Genomic DNA, 26,631 nt, shown 5'->3' with positions numbered 1-26,631 from the left:
TTTTTTTTGGCCACACTATATGGCATGCAGGCTCTTAGCTCCACAACCAGAGATCAAACTTGTGCCTCCTGCAGTGGAAGCATGGAGTCTTAATCACTGGGCCACCAGTTTTATTTATAATAGACAAAAAATGGATATAACCTGAATGTCCAAATAAATAAATAAACTTAGTATATAACCTCAGTATATCAGTAAATACTATTCATTAATAAAAAGGAATTAAACTACTGATACATGCAACAACATGTATAAATTACAAAAGATTTTATCCCCAATAAGGGACAGAAAAGGCTATATATTCTGAGTCTATTTACATGAAGTTCTAGAAAAGGCAAACTACACTGAGAGAAAGCAGACCAGTGACTGCCAGTGCCTCAGGGTAGTGGGGGCAACTGATTTCCAAGAGATAAGAAAGAACTTTCTGGAGTGATGAAAATGTTATACCATGATTGTGGTGGTAGTTATATGACAGTATACATTCTTCAAAACACATCATTTAAAACTGGTGAATTTTACTGCACTGCATGGTATCTGTATTCAGCAGTTTATTCTTGCTGGGTGTTCAAAACACAGTGCTAATATAAATTTAGTACCCGGCATCATTGTTTTTCTTGGCTTTGTGCATGTTAGGCCGGTATTTTTACTTACACAGTATCCCTGAAGTTTCTCATACTGTAAATCTGACATAATCTTCAATAGGAACTAATACTTCTCTTTCTCTAGGGTCTCTAAAATTCAGAACCAGGCAGATCCATCTCCTCTGACCCTAAACATGGTCCTAATGTAATTGCTTGAGAAAACTGAATTCCAAAGATTACTGTTGGGGAATTGTTTTTAAGATTTTTTTTTATGAGGATCATTTTTAAAGTCTTTATTGAATTTGTTACAATACTGCTTCTGTTTATATTTTTTGCTTGTTTTGGCTGAGAGGTATTTGGGATCTTAGCTCACCAACCAGGGATCGAACTCGTACCTGCTGCAACGGAAAGTGAAGTCTTAACCACTGGACCATCAGGGAAGTCCCCAGTGGGGTATTTTTGAAGTATGTTCATATTTCATTGGAGATCAAAGAAATCCAGTTAAAAAAACTGTGGTAAGACTGCTTGACATGATAACTGTGGATTAAGCAGAATTCTTTCTGAAAGGACAACCTTGAAGATTATGATCCAAACACTGGAGGAACTAAGGTGACTGGCAGTGGATGGAATCAGAATATGTGAAATTTCTTAAAAACTTACTGACTTACATAATTTTGCCTATGTTACACATAAAGAAAACCCTTTACACTTTGTAGGAAAAAAAGGGTTACTTTTATATAAACTATACCTCCTTAAAACTGTATTTAAAACAAAAATTAACAGCCTCCACCCTCAAGGCCACTGTCCTAAATCTGCTCCACTTCCTTTATTCATCATCTCTGCCATCTCAGCCACCTCACTGTCACTACTCTTCTTCTCCCTCTAACAATCAACAAATCTCACCAATCCTACCTCAGAATACCCTTCCTTTCTCTTTTTCTTCCACTGAGATCAGGCCCTCATTTAATCTTTTCAAAACTCTGTCTTCCTGACATAAATTTATCTTCACTTTAGCACATCTAACTTAATGAAGCCACAACTGTCCCTCTAAAAATTAAATCTGTAGAGCTTCCACTTCCAGTAAGGGTAGTTGTTGTTTTGTTGTTCAGTTGCTAAGTTGCGTCCAATTCTTTGTGACCTCATGGACTGCAGCACGCCAGGCTTCCCTGTCCTTTACTATCTCCTGGAGTTTGCTCAAACTCATGTCCATTGAGTTGATGATGCCACCCAACCATCTTATCCTCTGTTGTCCCTTTTCTTCTTGCCCTCAATCTTTCCCAACATCAGGGTGGCCCAAGTGATCTTTCTTCACATCAGGTGGCCCAAGTATTGGAACTTCAGCTTCAGCATCAGTCCTTCCAACCCAGTATTCAGGGTTGATTTCCTTTAGGATTGACTGGTGTGATCTCCTTGCTGTCCAAGGCACTTTCAAGAGTCTTTTCCACACCACGGTTCAAAAGCATCAATTCTTCAGCCCTCAGCCTTCTTTATGGTACAGTTCCCACATCTGTACACGACTACTGGAAAAACCACAGTTTTGACTAGACAGACCTTTTTCGGCAGTGATGTGTCTGCTTCATAATATGCTATCTAGGTTTGTAATAGCTTTTCTTCCAAGTAGCAAGTGTCTTTTAATTTCCTGGCTGCAGTTACCATCCGCAGAGATTTTGGAGCCCAAGAAAATAAAATCTGTCACAGTTTTTACTTTTTTCCCATCTATTTGCCATGAAGTGATGGGACCAGATGCCATGATCTTAGCTTTGTGAATGCTGAGTTTTAAGCCAGCTTTTTCACTCTCCTCTTTCACCCTTATCAAGAGGTTCTTTCATTCCTCTTTACTTTCTGCCATTAGAGTGGTATTATCTGCATATCTGAGATTGTTGATACTTCTCCCGGCAATCTTGATTCCAGCTTGGGATTCATTCAGCCTGTCAGAGTTGCTCCTAATATTAGGCCAACGATTTCTGCAGATAAAAAACTATAAGTTCTATACAAAATGTAAAAAAGCACCTATCTAAAGATACTAAAGAACAAACAAAAACCAGAAGACCTGACAACTGAAGAAGTGAACATCATTATTGTTTTTTGTTTTTTATGGCTAATCACCATTCATCTAAGGACAAACCACAGATAGCTCTGTGATGACAACTAAAACTGAGATAGAAATTTTGAAGCCTTACTAGTTCAAGAACAAAAAGGATAAAACTGGGAGCTACCATAACAGCTGGAAAGTGAAGGAGAAATCCCCAAAAGATAAAAGCCATGGCCAGGGAGGCCCCAATTCTGCATATAAATCGATTTGATCTCTGGATGACCCCTGAACCAGCCATGCACAGAGGGGACTCCAAGGAGCCCATCTACAGATACACGAACTGAACAGAAACCACAGCTGCTGCCTACCAAGCAGGTATGTATTATGTTTAAGCCTAGAAAATAGCCTGATGAGATAAATTTAAAAAAAAATAAACCAACCACAAGATTTCATGGAAGAATACAATAGAATCGAGAGTTTCTGCAACATATTATTCACATATTCAGGATCCAACCCTCAATTACCAATATATAAAGAAAAGGGAAACATGATCCATACTCAAAAGTAGGGTCTGCACATTATGGTCTGTAGATCAAACTCTGGCTGCTACCTGGTTTTACAAATAAAGTTTTATTGGAACACAGCCATACTCATTTTGTTTACATATTGTCTATGGTTGCTTTCATGCTTCAACAGCAGAGTTGAGTAGTTGTGACAGAGACTGTGTGGTCTGCAAAACCTCAATATTTACTATATGATTGCCAATCCCTTCCCTCCACCCTGAGCTATTGACAACCAGTGATCTGCTTTCTCTCACTATAGTTTTTTCTGTTCTAGAACTTCATGTAAACAGAATCATACAGTGCATACCTTTTGTGTCTGGTTTCTCATTTAGAATAATGCTTTGACTCTGACTCCTGGTCAAGAAAAATGAGCAATCAATGGAAAGGACTCCAAGGAGACCAAGATGCTAGAATTAGCTGGCAACGTTTTAAAGCACTTATTTTAACTATGCAGAAGAACATAAAGAAAAATATGTTCACAAGGAGTGAATACATAAGAACAGTTTTGCAGAGAAAGAGAAACTTAAAAAAAAAAAAAAAGAACTGAATGGAAATGAAAGAACTGAAAAATACAATTTTGGAAATATAAAATTTAATGCATGGGCTTAACAGCAGACTGGAAACTGGAAATGATATAATAAAAAGTAGGATTTCTCAGGCACTCCAGTGGTTAAGACTCAGCAATTCCATTGCAGGGGGCATAGGTCTGATTCCTGGTCAGGGGACTAAGATCCCACATGCTGTGTGGCATGGCCAAAAAAAAAAAAAGTAAATTTGAAGATACATAAATGGAAATTATCCAATATGATGAACAGTAAAAAAGAACTAGAAAGAAATAAAAGAGCCTCCATAAGCTACAGGACAATATCAAAAGTTCTAACATGTTAAAGTGGAGTCTCAGAAGCAAAGGTGGGAATGAGGCAGGAAAAGTATTTGAAAATTATGTCAAAATTTCACAAATATGGTGAATACATAACTTTATAGAATAAGCAGCTGAGAAAACTTGAAACAGGAATAAAAGGAAGAAAGCCATACCTGGGAAAATCAAAGTCAAGCTGCTGAAAACCAAAGATAAAATATTGAAAAAAACCATAGAAAAAAAGTGACACAACACACAGAAGAAACAAAACAACCATTACTGAGTTCTCATCAGAAATAATAGAAGAGGGTGGGATGAATTGAGAGAGCAGCATTTAAACATAAACATCACCACATGCAAAACTGATAGCTAGTGGAAAGTTGCTGGGTAACATAGGGAGCTTAACCTGGTGCTCTGTGACAACCTGGAAGGGTGGGATGGCGGAAGGCGGTGGGACAGAGGCTCAGGGGAAGGGGACATATGTATACTTATGGCTAATTCACATTGTTCTATGGCAGAAACCAACACAACCTTGTAAAGCAATTATCCTCCAATTAAAAAATTTTTTTTAAATTATAGGAGACAGTTAATATTAAAACAACATTTTCAACTGAATAAACAAATTGCTAGATATTCACACAATGAACTATATTCAGTATGTGGCGGATTCATTTTGATATTTGGCAAAACTAATACAATTATGTAAAGTTTAAAAATAAAATAAAATTTAAAAAAAAAAAAAGAGAGAAGGCAAGGGTAGGATGATTTGAGAGAATAGCATTGAAACATGTATATTACCATATGTGAAATAGATCGCCAGTCCAGGTTTGATGCACGAGACAAGGTGCTCAGGGCTGGTCACTGGGATGACCCTAAGGGATGGGATGGGGAGGGAAGTGGGAGGGGGGCTCAGGATGGGGAACACATGTACACCCGTGGCTGATTCATGTCAATGTATGGCAAAAACCACTACAATATTGTAATTAGCCTCCAATTAAATAAATTAATTTACAAAAAAAAAAAAAGAAATGAACACCTATATCTATTTTAAAAATTGATTTAATAATTAATAACCTTCTAAAACAGAAAATACCAGGCCTAGATGGGTTCACTGGTGAATTCTAATACATATTTAAGGAAAAAATTAAACCAATTCTCTGCAATCTTACCCTAATGTAATACCAGACAAAAATAATAGAAGAAAAAAAACTACAGACCAACATCTCTCCTGAACAGAAACACAAAAGTCCTCAACAAAACACTAGTAAATCAAATACAAAAAAAGTAAAAAAAAAAGGATTTTGACCAAGTGGGATTTATCCCAGGTATGCAAGCCTAGTTCAACATTAAAAAATCAACTAAAATTATCCATCATATCAAAAGACTAAAAAAAGAAGAATAAAATGATCATGTCAATATATGCAGAAAAAGCATTTGACAAAATCCAGCACCCACTAATGATAAAAACTCAGTAAACTAGGAATAGGGAGAACTCTCAACTTGGCAAAGATTATCTACAAACAATCTACAGTTAACATCATACTCAAGAGTGAGAAACGGGAAGCTTTTCCCAGATCACGTACAAGCTAAAGATGTCCCCCTCACCATCTCTTTTCAATATTATATTAGAAGTTCTTGCTAATATAATAAAGTAAGGAAAAGAAACCAAAGGTATACAAATTGGAAAGTAAGACATAAAACTGTCTTTGTTTGCACATGACGTGATCGTCTATGTAGAAAATTAAAAAGAATAGACAAAAAAAACCCTTGAACTAATAGGTGGTTAAAGCAAAGTTGCAGGACATGAAGCTAATATACAAAAGTCAGCTGCTTTTCTAAATGTTAACAGTGAACATTTGAAATTAAAAACACAATATCATTTATATTACATACATTTAGGCATAAATCTAACAAAATATGTACAAGATCTGTATGAGGAAAATGACAAAAATTCTGATAACAAAATCAAAGTACTAAATAAATGGAGAGATATTCCATGTTCATGGCCAGGAAGACTCAACATTGTCAAGATGTCAGTTTGGGGGACTTCCCTGGTGGTCCAGTGGTTAAAAGTCCACTTGGCAATGCAGGGGACAGTTTGATCCTTGGTTGGGAGGATGCCACATACCGTGGGGCAACCAAGCCTGAGCATCACAACTACTGAAGCCCACACACCTAGAGCCTGTGCTCTGCAACCAGAGAAACCCATCGCAATGAGAAGTCCACCACTGCAACTAGAGACCTTCTGCAACGATGAGAGTAGCCCTCACTGGGCACAACTATAGAAAGATCACTCATAGTAACAAAGACCCAGCACAGCCAGAAAGAAAAAAGTCAGTTCTTCCCAAGTTGATCTATAGTCAGTGCAATCCCAATCAATTCCCAGCAAGTTATTGTATGGATATCAACAAATTGATTCTAAAGTTTATAAGAAGAGGCAAAAGACCACAACACTGAAGGAAAAGGACAACACTGGGAGACTGATGCTACTTGACTTCCAGACTTACTATAAAGCTATAGAATCAAGACAATGTGGTGTTCATAAGAGATAAATGGAACAGACCAGAGGGCCTAGAAATTGAACTCCATAAATACAGTCAAATGATCTTTAATAAAGGAGTGACGACAATAAAATGGAGCAAAGAGTCTCTTCAACAAATAGTGTTAGATGTGGATATGTTAGGTGGCTTCAGTTCTGTCCAATTCTTTGTGACCCTATGGACTGTAGCCTGCCAGGCTCCTCTGTCCATGGGATTCTCCAGGCCAGAACACTGGAGTGGATTGCCATACCCTCCTCCAGGGGATCTTCCTGACCCAGGGATCGAACCTGCATCTCTTATGTCTCCTGCATTGGTAGGCAGGTTCTTTACCACTGGAGCCACTGGTTCTTTACCTGGGAAGCCCGTTAGAAGAGGACATCAACATGCAAAAAAATGGATCTAAACACAGACCTTACACCTTTCACAAAGATTAACAAAAGCTGGATCATGGACCTAAATGTAAAACACAAAATTGTAAAACTCCTAGAAGATAACATCAGAGAAAACTAAATGAATTTGATATAACACCAAAGACACAACCCATGAAATACCTGATAAATAAGGCTTCATTAAAATTAAAAACTTCTGTTCTGCAAAAGACGGTATCAAGAATAAGAGAAGACAAGCCACAGACTGTGAGAAAATATTTGTAAAAGACACATCTGACAAAGGAACGTTATCTTAAAAACACAAAGAGCTCTTAAAATTCAACAATAAAACAAACAATAGGGGAGTTCCCTGCTGGTCTAGAGTAGGGACTCCGGGCTTTCACTGTCCTGGCCTAGGTTTAATCCCTGGTTGGGGAACTTAGATCCTACAGGCCATGCAGCACAGCCAAAAATATAAGAATACAATTAAATCAAAAATATAATCTCTCAGTTTAAAAAAAAAAAAGATTTAAAAAAATGGGCCAAAGACTGACAGATAGCTCACCAAAGAAGACATACTGATAGCAAATGAAGATGTGAAAAGATGCTCCATATCACTTGTCATCAGGAAAATGAAATTAAAACACCAATGAGATACCACTATATACCAAGCAGAATGGCCAAAATCTAGAACACTGACAACAACAAATGCTGGCAAGGATGTGGAGCAACAGGAGCGCTCATTTGTTTCTGCTGGGAAAGCAAAGTGGCACAGCAGCCACTTTGGAAGACAATTTGGCAGTTTCTTATAAACTAATCTTATTTTTACCATACAATCCAGCCACTATACTTCTTGATATCTACCTAAAAGAGCTGAAAACTTACGTCCATACAAAAACTTGCGCATGGATATCTACAGCACCTTTATTCATAACTGCCAAAACTTGGAAGCAAGCAAGTTATCCTGCAGTGGATGAATAAAGAAAGAACTATTGTACATTCAAACAATGGAGTACTCTTTCATGCTAAAGAGAAATGAGCTATCAAACCATGAAAAGGCATACTTTCAAATGCATATTACTAAGTGAAAGAAGCCAGTCTGAAAGGCTACATATTATATGATTCAACTATAAAGCATTCTGGAAAAGGCAAAACTACAGAGACAATAAAAAAATCAGTAGGGGAGTGTGGGATGAACCAGTAGAGCACAGAGGATGGGCAGTGAAAAATACTCTGTATAATGTCGGATATATGACATCATACATTTATCCAAATCATGGGCAGTGAAAAATACTCTGCATAATGTCGGATATATGTCATCATACATTTATCCAAATCATAGGCTGTGTAATACCAAGAGTGAACCCTAAGGTAAACTACGGACTTTGGGCGATTATGATGTGTCACTGTAGGTTCACCTTTGGTAAAAAATGTGCCACTCTAGTGAGTGACGTTGATAAAGGGAAGGCTGTGCATGTGTGAGGGCAGGGGGCATATAGGAAATCTCTTTACTTTCCTCTCAATTTTGTTGTAAACTTCAAACTACAATAAAAAAAAAATAAAGTCTTTTTTTAAAAAAGTAATGAACTATTAATACAGTTCACATTCATCACAACATCATAGATGAATCTCAAAAATGTGGTAAGTGACGAGATTTCTCTGGTGATCCAGTGGCTGAGACTCTGTGCTCCTAATGCAGGGGGCCAGGGTTTGAACACTGGGCAGAGAACTAGATCCCATGTGCTGCAAATAAGAATTTGAATTCCACAACTAAAGATCCTGAGTACCACAACTGGGACCCAGTGCAGTCAAATAAATAATTTTTTTCTTAATAGGGTGAGACACATGTCTAGAAAAGATAAGTATAATATAGTAATACAGAAGGAAAGTGTTCACCTGGGAATGGAGGGGAGGAAGCAGTGATTAAGAAGAAATACAGGGAATATTTTAGGGTAATGGTACGTGCTATACCTTAACTGTGTTAGCATTAACATGTGTGATTAATCTGTCAAAACTCATCAAAATGTAATTTAAAATAAGGGTATTTTATTATAAGTAAATTATATGCAAAAAAAATTTGTTTCATTTAAAGAATAATTCTAAGTTTCAGCAATTAAGACTATGAAAATTTCCCAAATACTTTATCTAATAAAATTATAAATCTTTCTAATATGGTATAATCACCAGGCACATAATTTGTTTTTATGATGCATTTTGCCAGTGAATTAAATAGATGTGTATTCAGGGTGAAAAAGGCCAAATTAAAATAGAATTCTACAGAATAGTCAATGAGTTAATATTTAATTTACACAGTAAAGAGTGGACCTAAATCTAATCATATCACTAGCTGTATTAAATACAAATATACTAAGAGCCTCTACAAGGAACCTTGTCAGAATAGATTAAAAAAAAAAAAAATTATATGTTGATAGGTTGAAGGTAAAATATGGAAAAATATATACTATGTAAAGAGTAAGCATATCTAACTGCAATACCTATATCAATATTACATAAAATAAACATTAAGATTATGACCAAGATAAAGACATTTTATAATGATAAAATGTCAATGTCATGATGAAGACAATTTATCAAGAACAAATAATAATTGTATATGTATCTAACAACACAGTTTCAAAATATAAGAACAAAAATTGACAGGATTAAAAGGAAAAAGAGAAAACTTTATAATCACATAGATTTTAACACTGCCCCCTCAGCAAATGATATAACTAAATATTTTAAAATAAAAAATATAGAAAACCTTTATTCTATATAAATTATATCTAAAATTTCATTTTTTCAACTTAAAGGATAATTCTAAGTTTCAACAATTAACACTATGAAAGTTTCAATTAACACAGACATAAAAATCCTTTTCAAATATCAGTGAGTCAAATTCAGCAATACATAAAAACAATAATATATCTTGTTCAACTTGGATGCATCCCAAGAATGGAGAAATGGTTTAACATTTGAAAACAAATCAATGTAATTCACTATATTAACAGAATATGGGAGAAAAAATATTTGATAATTTTAATAGATACAGAAAAACCATTTGACAAAATTATGCATCCATTCATATTAAGAACTCTCAGAAAATCAGGTGTTTTTATAGAAACTGATAAGCTGCTTCATATACATACAAATATACACACCCACACAGACACACACACACACATATATACATAAAAGCAAACAATCTAAAATATCCAAAGTAATCTTGAACAAAAAGCAGAAGATTTTGCATACTCTGACTTCATGACTTACTATAAGTCTGTAACAGACTCTTGAGAGTCCCTTGGACTGCAAGGAGATCCAACCAGTCCATTCTGAAGGAGATCAGCCCTGGGATTTCTTTGGAGGGAATGATGCTGAAGCTGAAATTCCAGTACTTTGGCCACCTCATGGGAAGAGTTGACTCATTGGAAAAGACCCTGATGCTGGGAGGGATTGGGGGCAGGAGGAGAAGGGGATGACAGAGGATGAGATGGCTGGATGGCATCAATGACTCGATGGACGTGAGTCTGAGTGAACTCCGGGAGTTGATGATGGACAGGGAGGCCTGACGTGCTGCGATTCATGGGGTCGCAAAGAGTCGGACACGACTGAGCGACTGAACAGACTGAACTGATAATAATCACAATGCTATGGTTTAGCATAAAGATAGGCAAATATAATCAATGCAATGGATTGGTACTGTACCCAGAATAAACCCACTATTTATATAAATGACTCAAGGTGCCATTTGGTTTTTGGCAAAGGTGTCAAGCAACGCAATGAGGAAAGGAACATTTCTCAACAAATGGTACCAAAACAACTGGATAAAATTAACATCAACCCCTACTCATCACCATACACAAAAATTAACTTGAGATGGATCACAGACATAAATATTAAAGCTAAAATGATAAAAATCCCACGAGAAAACAGAGGAGAACATCTTTGCTACTTCAGAGTAGGCAAAGGTTTTTTAGGACAGAAAATACAATAACTATAAATGAAAACGTAATAAAATAGATATCACTGAAATTAAATTTTCTGTTCACCAAAAGATGCAATTTTAAAATGAACAGATAAGTCAGAGTAGAATAAAATTTTCACAGAACGTGTAACCAACAAAAGACTTATATTTGGAATATGTAACAAGCTTATACTACACAGTTACAAAAGGCCAAAACCTCAACCTCTGCCCTGCAGAAAGGTGGTGATAGAGAAATATCTGACAGAACACTTCACAACAACAGATAAATGAATGGCCAATAAGCACACGGAAAAAGTGGTCAACATCATTAGTCACTGCTGTTGTTGCTGTTTACTCGCTTCAGTCGCATCCGACTCTGTGTGACCCCATGGACTATAGCCCGCCAGGCTCCTCTGTCCATTGGATTCTCCAGGCAAGAGTACTGGAGTGGGTTGCCATGCCCTCCTCCAGGAGATATTCCCAACCCAGGGATCGAACCCAGGTCTCCTGCACTGCAGGCAGATTCTTTACCACTGAGCCACCAGGGAACCCTAATGACTAATGGGAAATGCAAATTAAGCCACAATGAAATACTTATTGCACAGTCATTTGAATGGCAAGGATATGAAGCAACCAGAATTCTCAAACATTGTAATAGAGCATAAAATATCATATAAACTTTGAAATATGTCTGGCCTTTTCTTATAAAACTAAACATATACCTACTACCCAACAACCCAATAATTCTATCCCAAGGAATATACCGAAGAAAAATAAAATCATATGATCACACAAACACTTGTACATGAATATTCATAGCTGCTGCTGCTGCTGCTGCTGCTGCGTCGCTTCAGTCGTGTCCGACTCTGTGCGACCCCACAGACGGCAGCCCACCAGGCTTCCCCGTCCCTGGGATTCTCCAGGCAATAATACTGGAGTGGGTTCCCTTTTCCTTCTCCAATGGTGGTGTGGGGGGTGCTAAAAAGTATAGCAGGTTTCCCTGGTGGCTCAGCAGTAAAGAATCCTCCTTCCAATGCAGGAGACACAGGTTCAATCCCTGGGTCAGAAAGATCCCCCGCAGAAGGTGGGAAATGGCAACCCACTCCAGTACTCTTGCCTGGAAAATCCCACGGACAGAGGAACCTGGCAGGCTACAGTCCATGGGGTCACAAAAGAGACAAGACAGAGCAACTAAGCCAAAACCACCAAAAGATAAGCTAGGAACATAAACAGGAACTAGATAATTAAGGGCTTCTTATACTAAATACAGAGTTTAAACTTTACCCTAGGAACTATGAAGGATTTTAAGCTGGGAAATGACATTTTCAGATCCACATCTTAGAAAGATTTCTATGGAAGCTGTGTACTAGACAGACGAGAATGGAGGCAAAGAAAGTTCAGTAGCCTGCTTCAGACCTAGAAGAAGGGATAGAAACCTGCAGTAAGAGTGCAGAGTGAATGGAGAGGGATCCCTAATGTTCAGAACCTACAGGACATGGTGAAGCACATGTGGTAGAGAGGGGCTAAGAGACAGGAATGTGGAATGACTCGTTTCTTCCGCTGAGGCCTTGGAAGAGGGTATGGTGCCAGTTAGGGAAAATTGGGAGAAACAAGAGGCAACAGGATTCACACACAGGTAGAAAGTTTAGACTCAGATACAAGAACAGGAAGAAAGCACGGATGTGTCTACTGACAGGAAACGGAAGGAAGTTTTACTCGGTGGCCCCTATTTTTTCAGTGAAATAAAAGGCAAGCTCACATGCTAAAACTAATGAGAGAAACGGTGGAGACAGAAAGTTTAGAAAGAGAAGTAATAGTTAGGGACAGCCCTCAGAGGAAGAGGGAGCCCTGAGGATCTATCTGAGTGTTTTTGAAAGTCAAACTCATTCTGGCCTCAAGATCCACAGTGGTAGGATTTCCTCCAGCAGACTCAGCAGCCCAACTATAAGAATACAGACGTTAGGTGGCTAACTTGGGCCAGGACTGGAGTACTATGAAAAAAATGAAGGGAAAGGAACAAGTCTCAGCAGAATTGATGGCAATGGTATAAAAGTAATTCCAGTAATGGACTTTGAGTCTCAGCGGGCTAGGTAAAGAAACGCTTCCGGGGAGCTGGAGGACTGGTGGAAAATGTAATGAGGTCAACAAACAAGAAAGAGGATCTGATGTGGTCAAAGTGTACATTTATGGGGAATAAGACAGAAAGCTGGAAGGACTGAAGGCTGTGGTCAAAATAAAGGATGTTGCAACAGTCTGGCTCACTGCTTTGCACCTAAGAAACACTCACTGAACTTACTGATGGCCAGACAGGCTATTAGGACTTCAAAGCCTATCAGTTAAACAAACTAGCATTTGGTGAGAAATTTCCAAAAGGAATCCTCATTCACACTGTCAATTCAATATAGCATAAACTCTTATATCACATCAAAAGTAAGGCTTCCAACATTAACTCCCCTGATCTGCTATTTACCTATCACAAGCTCGTCATGCAAGCTCAAAGCATTTAAAAAAAAAGAAGGATCTTGCTTGATACTGCAATTTTTCTGCTACTTGTCCCAAGCTACCTCTGAATCAACTGACGTTGTCTTTTAAAGTGTAAGCTCACCATATTTATTCAAGAGCAGTCCTATTTGCTGTTATTCTTGATGAGTCACTATTCAAGGCAGGAAGCTTGAAAAGAAGTTTAGCCCTAGAAAAGACCTAGCTTGGCAGCCTCCCCTTTCTAATATACCAGCAATAATCTTGAAGCTGGGAACTAGAAAGTGTCCCCTCAAAAGCAAGACATCACTGTAAGGCAGCCAGGTGTCAAGGAGAAAAATCAAATTTATGACTAAACTGAATATTTGGTCCTTTACTTTTTTGTCAATTCATGCTGTCTTTCTTAAAAAATTATAGTTATATTAATAAAACAGTGACTACCTTCAAATAGTACAAAGCACTTAGCAGATTTCTATTAAGTAAATTCATTTTTATATAATATCAATCAGAAATTATCCTAATTTCCTATCCAGTAATTCAAATTCTTCAGTGTCTCTCACTATCAGGGGAAAATCTCAAACCCCTTAACAAAGTATGTAAGCCTTTGTGATCTGATTTCTGACTTCTCCACTAGCCTCACTCCTCTCCACTTAACCTCAGTTGTTATTCTCTCTCCTCTGTAGGTCCCCTGCCTGCAATGTCCTTTTCCTTACTCACTGCCTGACTAATTCCTCCCTGTATCTACCCTGCAACTTTTTCTCTGAAAATTTCAAACAAACATAAAAGTTAATAGAAGAATACAATAAACATATGTCCTAAAAATAAATAAATATATGCCCTTCATCTGGATCCACCAGCTGTTACACTTTTTGCCACATTTACTTTACCCCTCTCTGAACTACCTGAAAGTTACAGACATCATGACACTTAACCCTTAAAACTTCAGCAAGTATCTCTGAAGAATAAGATCCTTCTATGTAATCACATACCATAATCACCCAAAATATTTACCACTGATACAGTATTACCTAATATGTAGTCCAAACTCAAATTTCCCCAGGTATTCCAAAATGTTCTTTCATAGTTACCATCTCACATACTTGAAAAAAGATTTGGCAAATGAACCTGCTATTTTCCACTTAGCTATCTGACACATTAGCAAGCCAAGATTTCTTGATAAATAAAAAACGCATTTTAGTAGAATTTAAGTAAAATCACAGTATTCACAGCTATTTTGATTTCCAAACAGGTCACAAGAAGAAACTTGGAAATTTGAAACTATGACCAAACTTTATGCCACCTTAGTCATACTGCAGTACCCTGAAAAGGACACAGATTCATTAAATAGCTTTCCAAACAGCTTACAAGCTACTTTTGAAATCTGCTTTTGGTATTGAACATAAATACAAATCAAAGTAGTCTCATCTTCTAAACTGTAAAGTATCAGTTAAGGAAGTGAAACAGGTGCTAGATTTATACCAAAATCTTGATCATACCTGGGACCAAGCAATTCACTACTATCATATCAATGTATTAATGAATTCCTGAGACACTTTTTGTTAAGTTTAACACAGGTTGATGAAAAAGCTAAAATTACTATAGGATATTAATTTGGGCACTTGTTTTTCAAATAAAAATTAAGACTGAAAGAAAAGGAACTAGAAACACAAACAGAACTAGCCTCTTATATACAAACAGACATTCACAGAGCGTTTTTATTTCTTAACAGCATCATTTACCTTCTGCCCTTCTCACAAAGCTTCTCAATTTCAGCTTTTAGATCCTGCTCCTTCTGCAGAAACTCCTTCTTTTCTTTCTCTATTTTCTTCTTCGTTTCTTCTCGCTTTATTGTTACATCTTGGATAGCCTTTAATATCTCCTGAGTCCCACACAATTATAGTCACACACAAAGAAGGAAATGAATTAGTTCTTTTGGTCTGAAGGTTACTTTCAACTATCACAAATTAACACTGACTTCAGAGAATTTAAAATGAACTAAAGGATTCTAGTTCATGAGTAGTCCCAAAAGCCAGTACTTAGATATAAGGGAGTAAGTAATAATGCAGATATCAATTCAACAGGAGAAAGAATTTCTAACAATCACAACTGTTCAAAAATGGAATTTACTGCCTTGTGAAGCAATAATCTCCCCATTACTGGTGCTCAAATAAAGGCTGAATGAACACCTGTCAAGACTGCTGAGAAAGGCATTCTTGCACAGGGTGGGAGTTTGTTTCTTCCAACAAATATGGTCTTGCTTTGTTTTGTTATGGTTCTACTTTATTATGTGTAGGGATTATCTGATCTTTTTAAATTATCTGACTACATGTATAATAAGTCAAACAATTAAAAAGTGATAAATTTAAGTCATCTCTTATTCAGTCGCTCAGTTGTGTCTGACTCTGAGACCCCATGGACTGCAGCATGCCAGGCTTCTCTGTCCTTCATCATCTCCCAGAGCTTGCTCAAACTCATGTCCATTGAATCAGTGATGCCATTCAACCATCTTGTCGTCTGTCATCCCTTTCTCCTCCTGCCTTCAATCTTGCCCAGAATCAAGGTCTTTTCTAGTGAATCAGCTGTTTGTATCAGGTGGCCAAAGTCATCTCTAATTCACACCAATTCCACCCATAAAGTAATCAATGTGTTAAAGTGTTTTGTACTATGCTTTCACAACTTTATCCATCCTCACACCAACACATGTACTTATATACATATTTCTTTGCTTTTCTGTTTTTTTATAATGAGGTGCTTTTATATACATTATTCTGCATCTTGCTTTGTTTACCTGACATGAACATACTTACAGCAAATATAGACAAAACTAAAAAACAGCTGCATAACACAACATGACACATGTATTTAGCCAATTTAGCCACTCTATTAAAAGCGTCCATCAGGTTTATTCCAGTTTTCTTGTACTACAAACAGTACTACAATAAACATTCTATGTCTATACTTTCACATAAAAACCTTTTATTTCTGTTGAGTAGACTTCTAATAATGAAGAGTCTAGGTCAAGGTATATACACATTTTAAAATTTAACTGACAATTCCCAGTATCTTTTCTAAAAAAAAAAAAAAATGATAACAATTCACACTCCTACTAATGTCTAAAAAGAGTTCATTTTTTTCTTACCCTTGACAGCTTATTTTGTTTTGCCCTCTCGTGAGAAAGAGGGAGGAAGGGTATCTAATAATTTTAATGAACATTTTACCGCCTCCTATTCTTTTCCTGTTTTCACCGTCTGTCTCCTCCAACTGGAATAAACATCCAATGAAGGCAAAGACTATGTTTTGTTTACCACTAAATCTTCAGGGACTAGGTTGGGAACTTGAAAATATTTGTTGCATGAATGAATCAACAACAGTAAGGCTGAGTTTATTTTCATATATTTATTCCCCATTTGCTTTTCCTCTTCTGTGAATTACTGTTTATAATCGTAGGCAAAACAATAGCCCCTGGCTCACAAAAATGTCCACGTTCTACCCCTTGGAACCTTTGTTACCTTCCTTAACAAAAAGATAGGGAGAGAATCCTGGATTACCTGGGTGGGCCCAATCTAATCACAAATAGGTCTTTAGAAGTAGAGAAACTTTCCCTGTCCTGAGCAGAGGAAGATGTGGTTAGGGAAGAATGGTTACAGAAATGCAACATTGCTGACTGTGAAGAGGGAGAAAGGGTCACAGGTCAAGGAATGCAAGCAGCCTCTAGAAGCCAGGAAGGCAAGGAAATGTCTTCTCCCCTGGAGTCCCAAGAAAGGAAGGCCGCCATCCCAATACCTTGACTTTAGCCCAGTGACACCCATGCTGGGCTTCTGACCTATAGAACTGATATAATAAATGTGTTGTTTTAAGCTCTAAATTCATGACAATCTGCTACAGTAGCAATAGGAAACTATTACAATAGAAAAGTAATACAATAACCTTTCCTGGTGTTGCTTTAGACTATTTGGCTTTTACTATGAATTTGTAGGAATCAAAGTGTCTTGGATCTTAAACCCTTCGTCAGATCTGCTAGAAATATTTTCTCTCAGTCTAATATTGATCTTTTGACTGTTTTCTGTATCTTTGCCATATCAAAAATTTTAATTATATATAATTAAATTAATTTTTAAAAATCTTCTGGGTTTTCTGCCTGGATTAAGAGGACCTCTTGCAACTCAAGGTACATACATATTCTCCTAAATTTTCTTCTAACTTAAAATTTTTTTTTTCAGTTTTCTATGTATATTTTTAATCCACTTAGGATTTTATTTTTAAATACAGTATGAGACAGGAATCTAATCAAATGACTTTCCAGGTAGGCAATCAATTACATCAACAAAATATATTAAATAAATATATTCTGAACTAAAATAGGAGTGAGAATTTGGATAAGATGCCCTCAAAGTTCTTGTTTATACTTAAAATTCTATGATAACCATTAAAAAGTTACTTGCAGATTGCCTTTCGGGGAGGTGATTTGTGATGCTGTCTACAGCTCACCTGTGCAATAAAATCTGTTTACTCCATCTTTTGTTCCTAGGGACTGTTTTAATTTTTAATTCAAATACATTGTTATCCTTTAGTCAAAGGACACGGGAGTATGTTTTAGGTCATTTTAAACTAGCCTCACTAGGGCTTCCCTAGTGGCTCAGATGGTAAAGAATCTTCCTGCAGTGTAAGAGACCTGGATTTGTTCCCTGGGTTGGAAAGATCCCCTGGAGAAGGAAAGGAATGGCAACCTACCCAAGTATTCTTCCCCAGAGAATTCCATGGACAGAGAAGCCTGGCGGGGACAGTACATGGGGTAGCAGAGTCAGACAAGACTGAAACACACACACACACACTGCTTTTTTATTTCTATTAATTTGAAAACAAAGTCGAATTAGGGACTATAGCTTTACTTGTTGCCAATTTTAATATAAGCAGGATACCTGGTGATTCTTCATTTCTTCTTCTCTCCTTTGCTGAAGTTGCTTTAATTGCACTTGGAGCTGATTCTCCACTTGCCTCTGCTTGTCCAAGACCTCCTGGTAACGCTCCTTCAACAGGGTTCTCTCTGTCATCATTTTATCCTATGGGTAACAACAGAAAAGCAGTTGAATTCCTCAATTTAACTGCAAGAAACATTCACCGTAGGCTTGTTCAAGGCATGAAGCACAGCTCTTAGGCTGCAGGGTCCAGTATTGGAGCTACTAGCCATGCTGTCTGGTAAGTAAATTTAAAGTAATTAGAATAAGAAAATGTAAACATCCGGTTCTTCAGTCACCTTGCCACACTCCTAGCGCTTAAGTAGTGGCTACTATACTAGACAGCACACATAGAGAACACTTCCATCGTGAAAGGAAACTCTGCTGTACAACACTGCACTAAGATGTGGGTGGCAACCATGGCCTATGAGCCAAATCCAGCCATCGTCGGATTTTTTAAGTAAATGTTTTCCAGGAACGTAGCCATACTCGACGGTTTACTGGCTGCTTTCACACTACAACAGCAGAGGGGAGCAGTTACAAAAGAGCCCAGCTCACCTAGAAAGCCTAAGAGCTCTACTAACTGATTCTTATATAAACTACTTCTCTGCTCTAGGGTATAAGAGGAATAAGGTATTTTATCATCTATTAAGAAGAAGAATGAGCAAAAACAAAGAACAGATCATTTACTCAAAATGCATCCAGAAACTGGATTCCTTACTGGTCATCAGCACTAAAAACTGACAAACCCACCAGTGCTCTGGGTGACCTGCGATTCAGATCGGGCAAATTGGCAAGTTCTCACATAAAGTAGGAGCAGAAGTAAAGCTTTTAAGGGCCACAGTTCAGCTCTGCCTCCCTGACATTAGTAAATCAAGAAAAGTAATGGTTAGCTTTCAAAGGAACACTAAAACTTAGAGGGTCAATTTAAACACATTTGGTACAAGGTAGCCCATGTACTCTTGCCTGAAAAATCCCATGGGCGGAGGAGCCTGGTAGGCTGCAGTCCATGGGGTCGCTAAGAGTCAAACACGACTGAAGCAACTTAGCAGCAGCAGCAGCCCATGTAAAACTTAGAGCATTAAACTGAATTCATTCACTAGACGATAACTATTTTCAAAGAAAAGAAAGGTTTTAGAAGTGAATGGGGAAAAAAAGAAAAAGAAGTGAATGAGGGGAAACTTATCACCCTATGACAAAAACCAAAACAAATCAGAAGCTTTCAAGATGGGATTTTAGCTTTGGGATAAGCTAGCCCTTAGTCCAGGTGCTGAAATGTGACTAAGGCTCCCTAAACAGATGACTCCTTAGCATCATAACTTTAAAGGTTTTCCGAACCTGAGGCCTATGGATAGGTGTGTACAAAATTTTTTGAGAGGAGAATTCAAAGTTTTCAAAAGATTCTGAAAGATCTTAACCCAAGAAAAGGTTGAAAAAAAAATGTTAAGAACCAACTGATGAAACTAGTAAATACGAGCACTCTTTTCTTTTCTTCTCTCTTTACTTTCTTATGGAAACTTTTTTGTCCATAATGCATCTTTATATATAACACAGGATGGGGACAAAAAGAACTCAAGTCTTCACAGAAAGAAGTTTCAAGGACACACTATTAGTACGTGCAAATTGATGACTTAGAGGTGTAGAGGAAACTACTTGATCCAGTTCTTCTCCAAGCCAAAGGGTTACACACTGCTGCTTTGTTTCACTGGTGGCTAATTGGTTCTGAGAGCCCAGAGGCCCAATTTGAAATGCAGGCAGTGGGCAATTACTGCAAGTGCATGAAAAGGGTAGCAAATAAAACAAGAGCAAAGTTCCTGCATCGCCATCCAGCTTAATACCTGACTAGTTTCACTGCCTTTTATAAAGCATCTGGCCCACATCACCACCTATAAAAACACAGCCAAAGAGACCACAACCCTGGGCCTCTTTCAGTCCAATGGCTTGCCAGTCTCTACCCTTTTCTGACTGATGTAAAGCTTATCTGCAACTTCTTAAGTTGGCCTCTTCAATTGCTATACAGTCGGGATATCCCAACTCCACCTTACAACTGTGGGGGCCAAATAAATACTACATGTAAAGTGCCTAGAGTAAGTGCTCAAGAAAAGACAACTTCTCCTCCTCCCCTTGGAGGTTCTCTTCTAGCCTCATTCTCAGCTTGCACATGGCCATCAGGTCTCTCATCTCTGGTATCTTTTTACTTGCCTGTTATAAATAACTCCTGAGTTGCTCTCTCTATTTAAAAGTTTTTATTGGCCTCATGTGGTTAACACACTCCAATAACTGACTTCTTTCCATCTGCCCCTCAATTTCTTTGACTTGTGCCAAATATCTTCTTTATTTCCTCTTATATACTCTTTTCTCAATAGTACCTACTGTTCTAGAAAATTCAAAGACAAACAAACAACAAAATATTAACTGGTTTTCCTCCTTATTTCCACTCAACTAACATATCTTATCCTAAAGACCTCTTCCTGAACCAAGGGTGCCTTTCTGCACATTATCCTTCCTTTTAAAAATATACGCCCAGATATTCCCACACATACAAGGTAGAAGTTTTTGCCACAAAATGCCAGGGACAGATCAAGGGGACCACTTTAACAAAAATAAATGTGAAGCTCTCTAAGGTTTAAAAACCAATTACCTAGGAATAAAATAAGAAGACACAACTAAACAATACATGAGAAAAAGACATGATGAAGTTTGAGTGCAAGCTCAACGGTGTGATGAGATGGCCAAAACAAACTGCTGTCAGCTTAAGAAATGGTGTCTCGAATGAGAGAGAGAACAAGGGTCCCATTGTGTTGTGGAGTAATTATACTGTCTGTGCATTAGCTCTCAGGATCACATTTTAAAAGAAACATTGAGAAGATGGAACCTGTCGAGGTGGAAAAGAAGTCAGGATGATGAAAAGCTGAAAAATATATGAAGAAAAGAAGAGTATTAAAAACATCTGGGGACATTTCACCTGGAAAGGTTCAGACCTGAAAGGTAGGAGGAAAAGGCATTAAAAAAAAAAAACAAAACACTTTGACTATATTGGGAGCTAACAAGTAAAACATTTTAGATTTACTCTATGTAGCTCAGGAGAGAACTATAACAAGAAGCTTTAGTGGTTCTGTTCTCATCCCATAATAAGATCTAACAGTAAGAGCTATTTTCTAAATGCGTATGTTGCTTTATGAGTAGTAAGCGTCCCATCTCTGGAAGTAATCAAGCAGAAGTTAGCTGATCATCTGTCAGGGATTTTATAAAGGAGATTCCTGCGCCTTTTCCAATTGAGATGATGTGACTCTAGATCTTCCGCGTTAACAGTTTCATATACCAACAATGACAGTTTAACTACTCACCAGATTCTTTTCAATATCTTGATCTGTGTTTACCTCTGAATCAGTTGTCTTAAAGTCAGTCTATAAAGAAAGAAACAATTACATTCAGAACTGTTCAGAGACATTTTAAAAGGCAGAATTATATAGCCCTTTCACTGAGAAATCTGTCACAAGTAACAGAGAAATTAACTTTTTGTTCTTTCTCCTTATCAGCTTCACAGCAAGAGAACTGTAGCTCTGGCAAATGCCCTCTGACATCCATGCTACATTAGGCACTTATCCCACAAAATAACCTGAACGAGACCCAACAACTGATGCAAAGACAACCCCAAGGCTGAAACAAGAATTTTGGCCTCCTACAACTTATTGTGCCCATTCTTCTTTCTATGATAAAGCATATCAGTCACTAGAAGGCAGGAGACATTGTACTTCTTAAGATGTAGGTCAGAGAATAAACAAGGATTCCTCCTGCAAGTGCGAAGATGAGAAATAAGAATGCTAATGACCTACGCTCATCAGTTACTCAGTGCAAGCGATTGTATGTAGGTCATGAAGTTCCTAGTCGCCATGATAGATACTGGCTGTTACTTATGGAACATCAGTAACAACAGAATGAAGTTATCACAGAGCACCATATGAGAGTAGTATGAGAGTTGCCAGTAAAAAAAAAAGAGAGAGAGAGACAGAGCAGTTCTCCACCAACTAGGAAGAATTATCTCCTGCCCTCCAAAAAAAAAAAAAAAAATTAAATTAAAAGCCCGAATTCCATGTTAGTAGTAGAAACTTGATACTTGACCTGGACAGCAATGTTCTGAGAAAGCTTCAGGGAAGAGCTATCCTGATCATCATCCTGATCCACTCTGACTCCTTCAACCCCATTTGCTGGAGGCACCACAGGTGGGAACTCCAAGCCTGGGTCCCTGCTCCCTTCCTTTAGGATGGAGGCTTGTGGGGCCTTCTCTTCAGGACAATTCCCGGAGGCAAGCTGCTTTGTATGGCACCCTGCCTTAAGAGACCGAGTGGCGGGGTGGAGGCTCTCCTGGAGGCACGTGTCCCCCTCCTCTCCTGCCGTGCTGGCCACATCCTTCAGATCAGACTGGGACCCACCGCCAGACAGACCAAGGGCCGTGGCTATCAAGTTTTCTCCTAAAACCGCCCGGTGCGCTGCTGAAGTGTCACCTGCTGATGAGCCAGGATTCTGCTCTGGGTGTTCCAAATGGGCATTTCTGTTATTCTCCTTGGTTATCGTTTGGTTACTTACACTCGACAGAGGCGAGTTCTTATGCTTCTGTGCAGGGTCTTTGGGGCTATGAAAACAGAAGATAAAGTTTCACTCTTCATCCAGTCTTAAAGAGGCTGAAACATATAAGACTTTTAATACAACCACTAGAAGAACAAGACTGGCCTATACAAGCCCCTCCAAATTATCAGGATGAAAAGGAACTTAGCTTCCATTCAGTAATTTTGATCACACACACACAGAGTATAGCACAGTGGTGAAGAATCTGGGTTCTGGAGACAGTCCACAATAATCACACATGAATGACTCTGGGGACCCAGAAATTGGGGGGTGTCAAATTTAATAATTTGGGGGAATGCAGATGAAATAGCCTACTGTTAGACTATTTCATTTAAGTACATGTACTACTTTTGTTACACATAATATTTTTAATAAATAAAATATTAATTTGGAATTCTACTCTCGTTTCACAAAAATAATTCACACTCAAATTCCCTAGACAGATCTTTGACCAGAACCACTTTTTAGGTTCTTCAACCGCTTTCTAGAGCACAGCATCACTACTTCATGTTGCCTGAAGTACAGACAATTTTGAATCCAAAATTGAAGCTGCCAGTAGAAATTTTATCCCAGATGACACATGTATAACACTGGAAAAACTGTTTTTATGATTGCCACAACCATTAACATACTGTTTTTAAGAGAGATCTTCAAAATCTATTTATAAGGACATCCAACATTCACAACTCTTTCACCCAATAATAATGACTATATATGCATTAAATTCTTTTGCCATTAGAAAAATTAAAACTGATTCTGTCCGCCGATACCCTTAAGGACTCCAAACCAGCACTGACTGAGGCTTTAGGTCATTATGCCTTTCTTTCCTCAAGTACCTACTGTTCTAGAAAATTCAAAAACAAACAAACACAACAACAAAATAGTACCTACTGTTCAAAATAAAACAACAGAGAACATCTTGTAAAATGAAAATCTTTATAAACGCTCTTTGCTGACTCCTCGCTGGGATCAAGCAGGCTACGGGGACACAAATTATAAATTTGGACAGACACAGTAACTAGGCGTGAATCCTGACTGCTATTTACTAGTGGTTTAACTCTGGGCAAGTTATTTAACTCCATTTGCAAAACAGAAATAATATTACCTACCTAATAGGGATTATTGTGAGGATTACATGAGATAAAGCATCTGCAGTGTTTAGTTCTGGCATACAGTAAACACTCAATAAACCTTAGCTGCTATTATTATTACTAGTAGTATGTGCCTGTTTTTTTTTTTTTTTTTTTAAGCTGCACCATGCAGCATGTGGGACGAGGGATTGAAACCATGCCCCCTGCATTGGAAGGGCAGAGTCTTATTAACCACTGGACCACCAGGGAAGTGCACTATTTATAAAATGAAGATGTGAGTTTATGGTGAGGTTTTACTTAACTCCTGTCCCCATTATCCACTAACAAACCTCTCTTCTTCATTTAAATAGCTATTTATTAAGTACACTGGAGTCAGACAAGCCTGAGTTTAAATCCTGACTCCAACACAGCATGGTAACCTTGGGCAAGTTACTAACGTCTCTCTGTCTTAGTTTTCTCACCTGTTAATGGGAATAATAGTATTAACACCTACCTCCTGGGATTGTTAGGAGAATTAAATGTATTAACACATACAGAGCTGCTAGGACACTGTTATCTATTGCATTAGGTCCTATGTACTGTACAAAAGTGTTGAGGTAGCCAACCTAGTACAACATTATACATAACAATGGTTTAATCACTATAAAATGCCAAGGCTGGTTAACCATAATTCCAGTCTTCAAAGAGTTTAGTTGGAAGGCAAACTACACACATGAAGTAGTAAGTCATACTAACAAAGCTATCTATTTATCTATAATACAAATGTAGATCCATGTACATATACATATACAAAGCATACATATATACTAAGTGTGTGTGTGTGTATATATATATATACACACACAATATACAGGTACAATATATAAACATATAGTTAAATAAACAGTCCATGTAGGAGAAGTTGGGAAATATTTGCATTTTCAAATAAGTTTGACCAGCTGTATTCTATTTACTCAACAAACAATTAGCATGCCTGCTGAGTGTTGGATACTATGAGGGGTACCAAATATACAAATATAGATCAGACAGTCCCTACTTTTAAAAAAGCTTCATCGAGGGCAATGCCTCTAGAGCCAAAAAGGGGAAAGACCAACTACACTTCTGTAAGAAGTCCATCTCCAAAGCCCCTCACCCAAACGAAATCTACCCAGTCAGGAGTCCACACGTTACCTTAGACCATCTGGGGGACCTTCATCTGGTTTGGAAGCACAGACACTAGAAGAGGATTCCGGAGGATTGGGAGCAGTGGCCACCACGCCAGCTACCTCAGATGCTGCCATCGTGCTCTGCACATTCAGAAACAAATTACAGCTACAAGTTCCAAGACTTCAAAACAAATGTATCTTTCCCCATCAGAATGTCCATACAGCAGAATCATATCAGGAAAGAAACACAAAGAAAAAGCTGGGCTCCAGGAGAAAATACTTCAGAGTATTCCTCAACAGGATATAAAAAGAGCCATGGCATGCAATAGGCCCCAAGGGACATCAATCCTCAAACATCATTATATATATCATTACATATATTACACACACATATATGTGTGTGTGTAAACAACACTATATATGCCTGTGCAAAGCTTTTTCAGTTTAGGAGAAATGCAGTCTCACAGACTGTGAGAATCCTCCAAATGATCCACATACCTACCTTGCTTAATATCATTTACAAAAGATGTGATTTGGGGCCTAATATCAATGGTATCTTATGTTTTAAAATCATTTTATGCCTGTCACATTAAAAGCATTCTCCATTAATATACGTTTTCTGGAAGTATTCTTGTGGGAGAGAAAAAATAGTTATTTAATTGGGCAATCCAAGTATCTTTTACTCTGTGTTCCCCACAGATGGGAAAAGTTTGACAACCACTGACTGCGGAAAGTACACTCTTCAGTTACTGGAGGTGCAAAAGAGTATGAGAATCTCAGTTACTCCAGCATGAAAATGAGAAGATGAAAAACAGTAATCCAAGTAAGGGAAGTGGGACAGGGGCCTTTTTTAGATCAAAAGGTCATCCTTTATGTTGCAGGACAAATTCATGGCCTTCTATGGTGAAAAGATAAAAAAGAATATGGGAGGAGGGAGTGTAACATAAGGTTAGCTTAAATCTCGTTTTTATTTTAATAGCATCCCAGGTACATCCCTGACCCGCGAAGAAAGCATAGGGCAGGCATCGAGGCTGGCCTGTGTCAACACTTAAGTCCCAGGCTATCGTCCCCCTGTGCCTCAGTTTTCCCCATCATACGAGGGTTCCAGGAGAAAAACGGGCCCCAGATCGCCATTACTGTTCTCACAGGTGCAAAATGTCCTGCCCCATCGGAGCCCGGGCCGGGGGTTCCCGGCGCCCGGTCAACAAAACCACAGGTCACGGGTCCTATGTGCAACTCGGTGGCTGAGAGCCGCAGAGGGGAGGGGGACGGGGACATCTGGTAGGAGGCTGCGGCCGGGGCGGGGGGCGTTAGGTCGAAGAGGCCAAGGGGAGCCTCGCACCGCAACCCGGCGGCGATCAGACGGCGAAGCCGAGAGCGACGGGTCAGCGGGGGAGATCCGGGGACGGTCGCGAAAGGGACAATGGGG

General features: G+C 38.2%; 1 protein-coding gene and 1 non-coding gene across 4 annotated transcripts in view; one reads left to right on the top strand and one right to left on the bottom strand.

Moving 5' to 3' along the window:
• RNF214 (ring finger protein 214) overlaps positions 1–26,631 on the bottom strand; it is a 50,986-nt gene that overhangs the window by 23,964 nt on the left and 391 nt on the right. For 2 of the 3 annotated variants that reach the window (XM_005215867.5, NM_001206820.1), the window contains 5 exon segments: positions 25,228–25,343; positions 22,463–22,973; positions 21,688–21,747; positions 18,305–18,445; positions 15,125–15,264 (listed from right to left, as the gene is read on the bottom strand). In XM_005215867.5, the coding sequence (XP_005215924.1) occupies positions 15,125–15,264; positions 18,305–18,445; positions 21,688–21,747; positions 22,463–22,973; positions 25,228–25,337 (962 nt within the window). In that variant the 5' untranslated portion in view covers positions 25,338–25,343. 3 annotated transcript variants of the gene reach the window in all.
• On the top strand, positions 517–654 carry LOC112441671 (small nucleolar RNA SNORA8). Its single transcript, XR_003029536.1, has one exon. It is a non-coding gene; the product is annotated as a small nucleolar RNA SNORA8 (small nucleolar RNA).

Source organism: Bos taurus, chromosome 15, assembly GCF_002263795.3.
Source record: "Bos taurus isolate L1 Dominette 01449 registration number 42190680 breed Hereford chromosome 15, ARS-UCD2.0, whole genome shotgun sequence".
Classification (NCBI taxonomy): domain Eukaryota; kingdom Metazoa; phylum Chordata; class Mammalia; order Artiodactyla; family Bovidae; genus Bos; species Bos taurus.
This window is presented reverse-complemented; position numbering and strand designations above follow the sequence as displayed.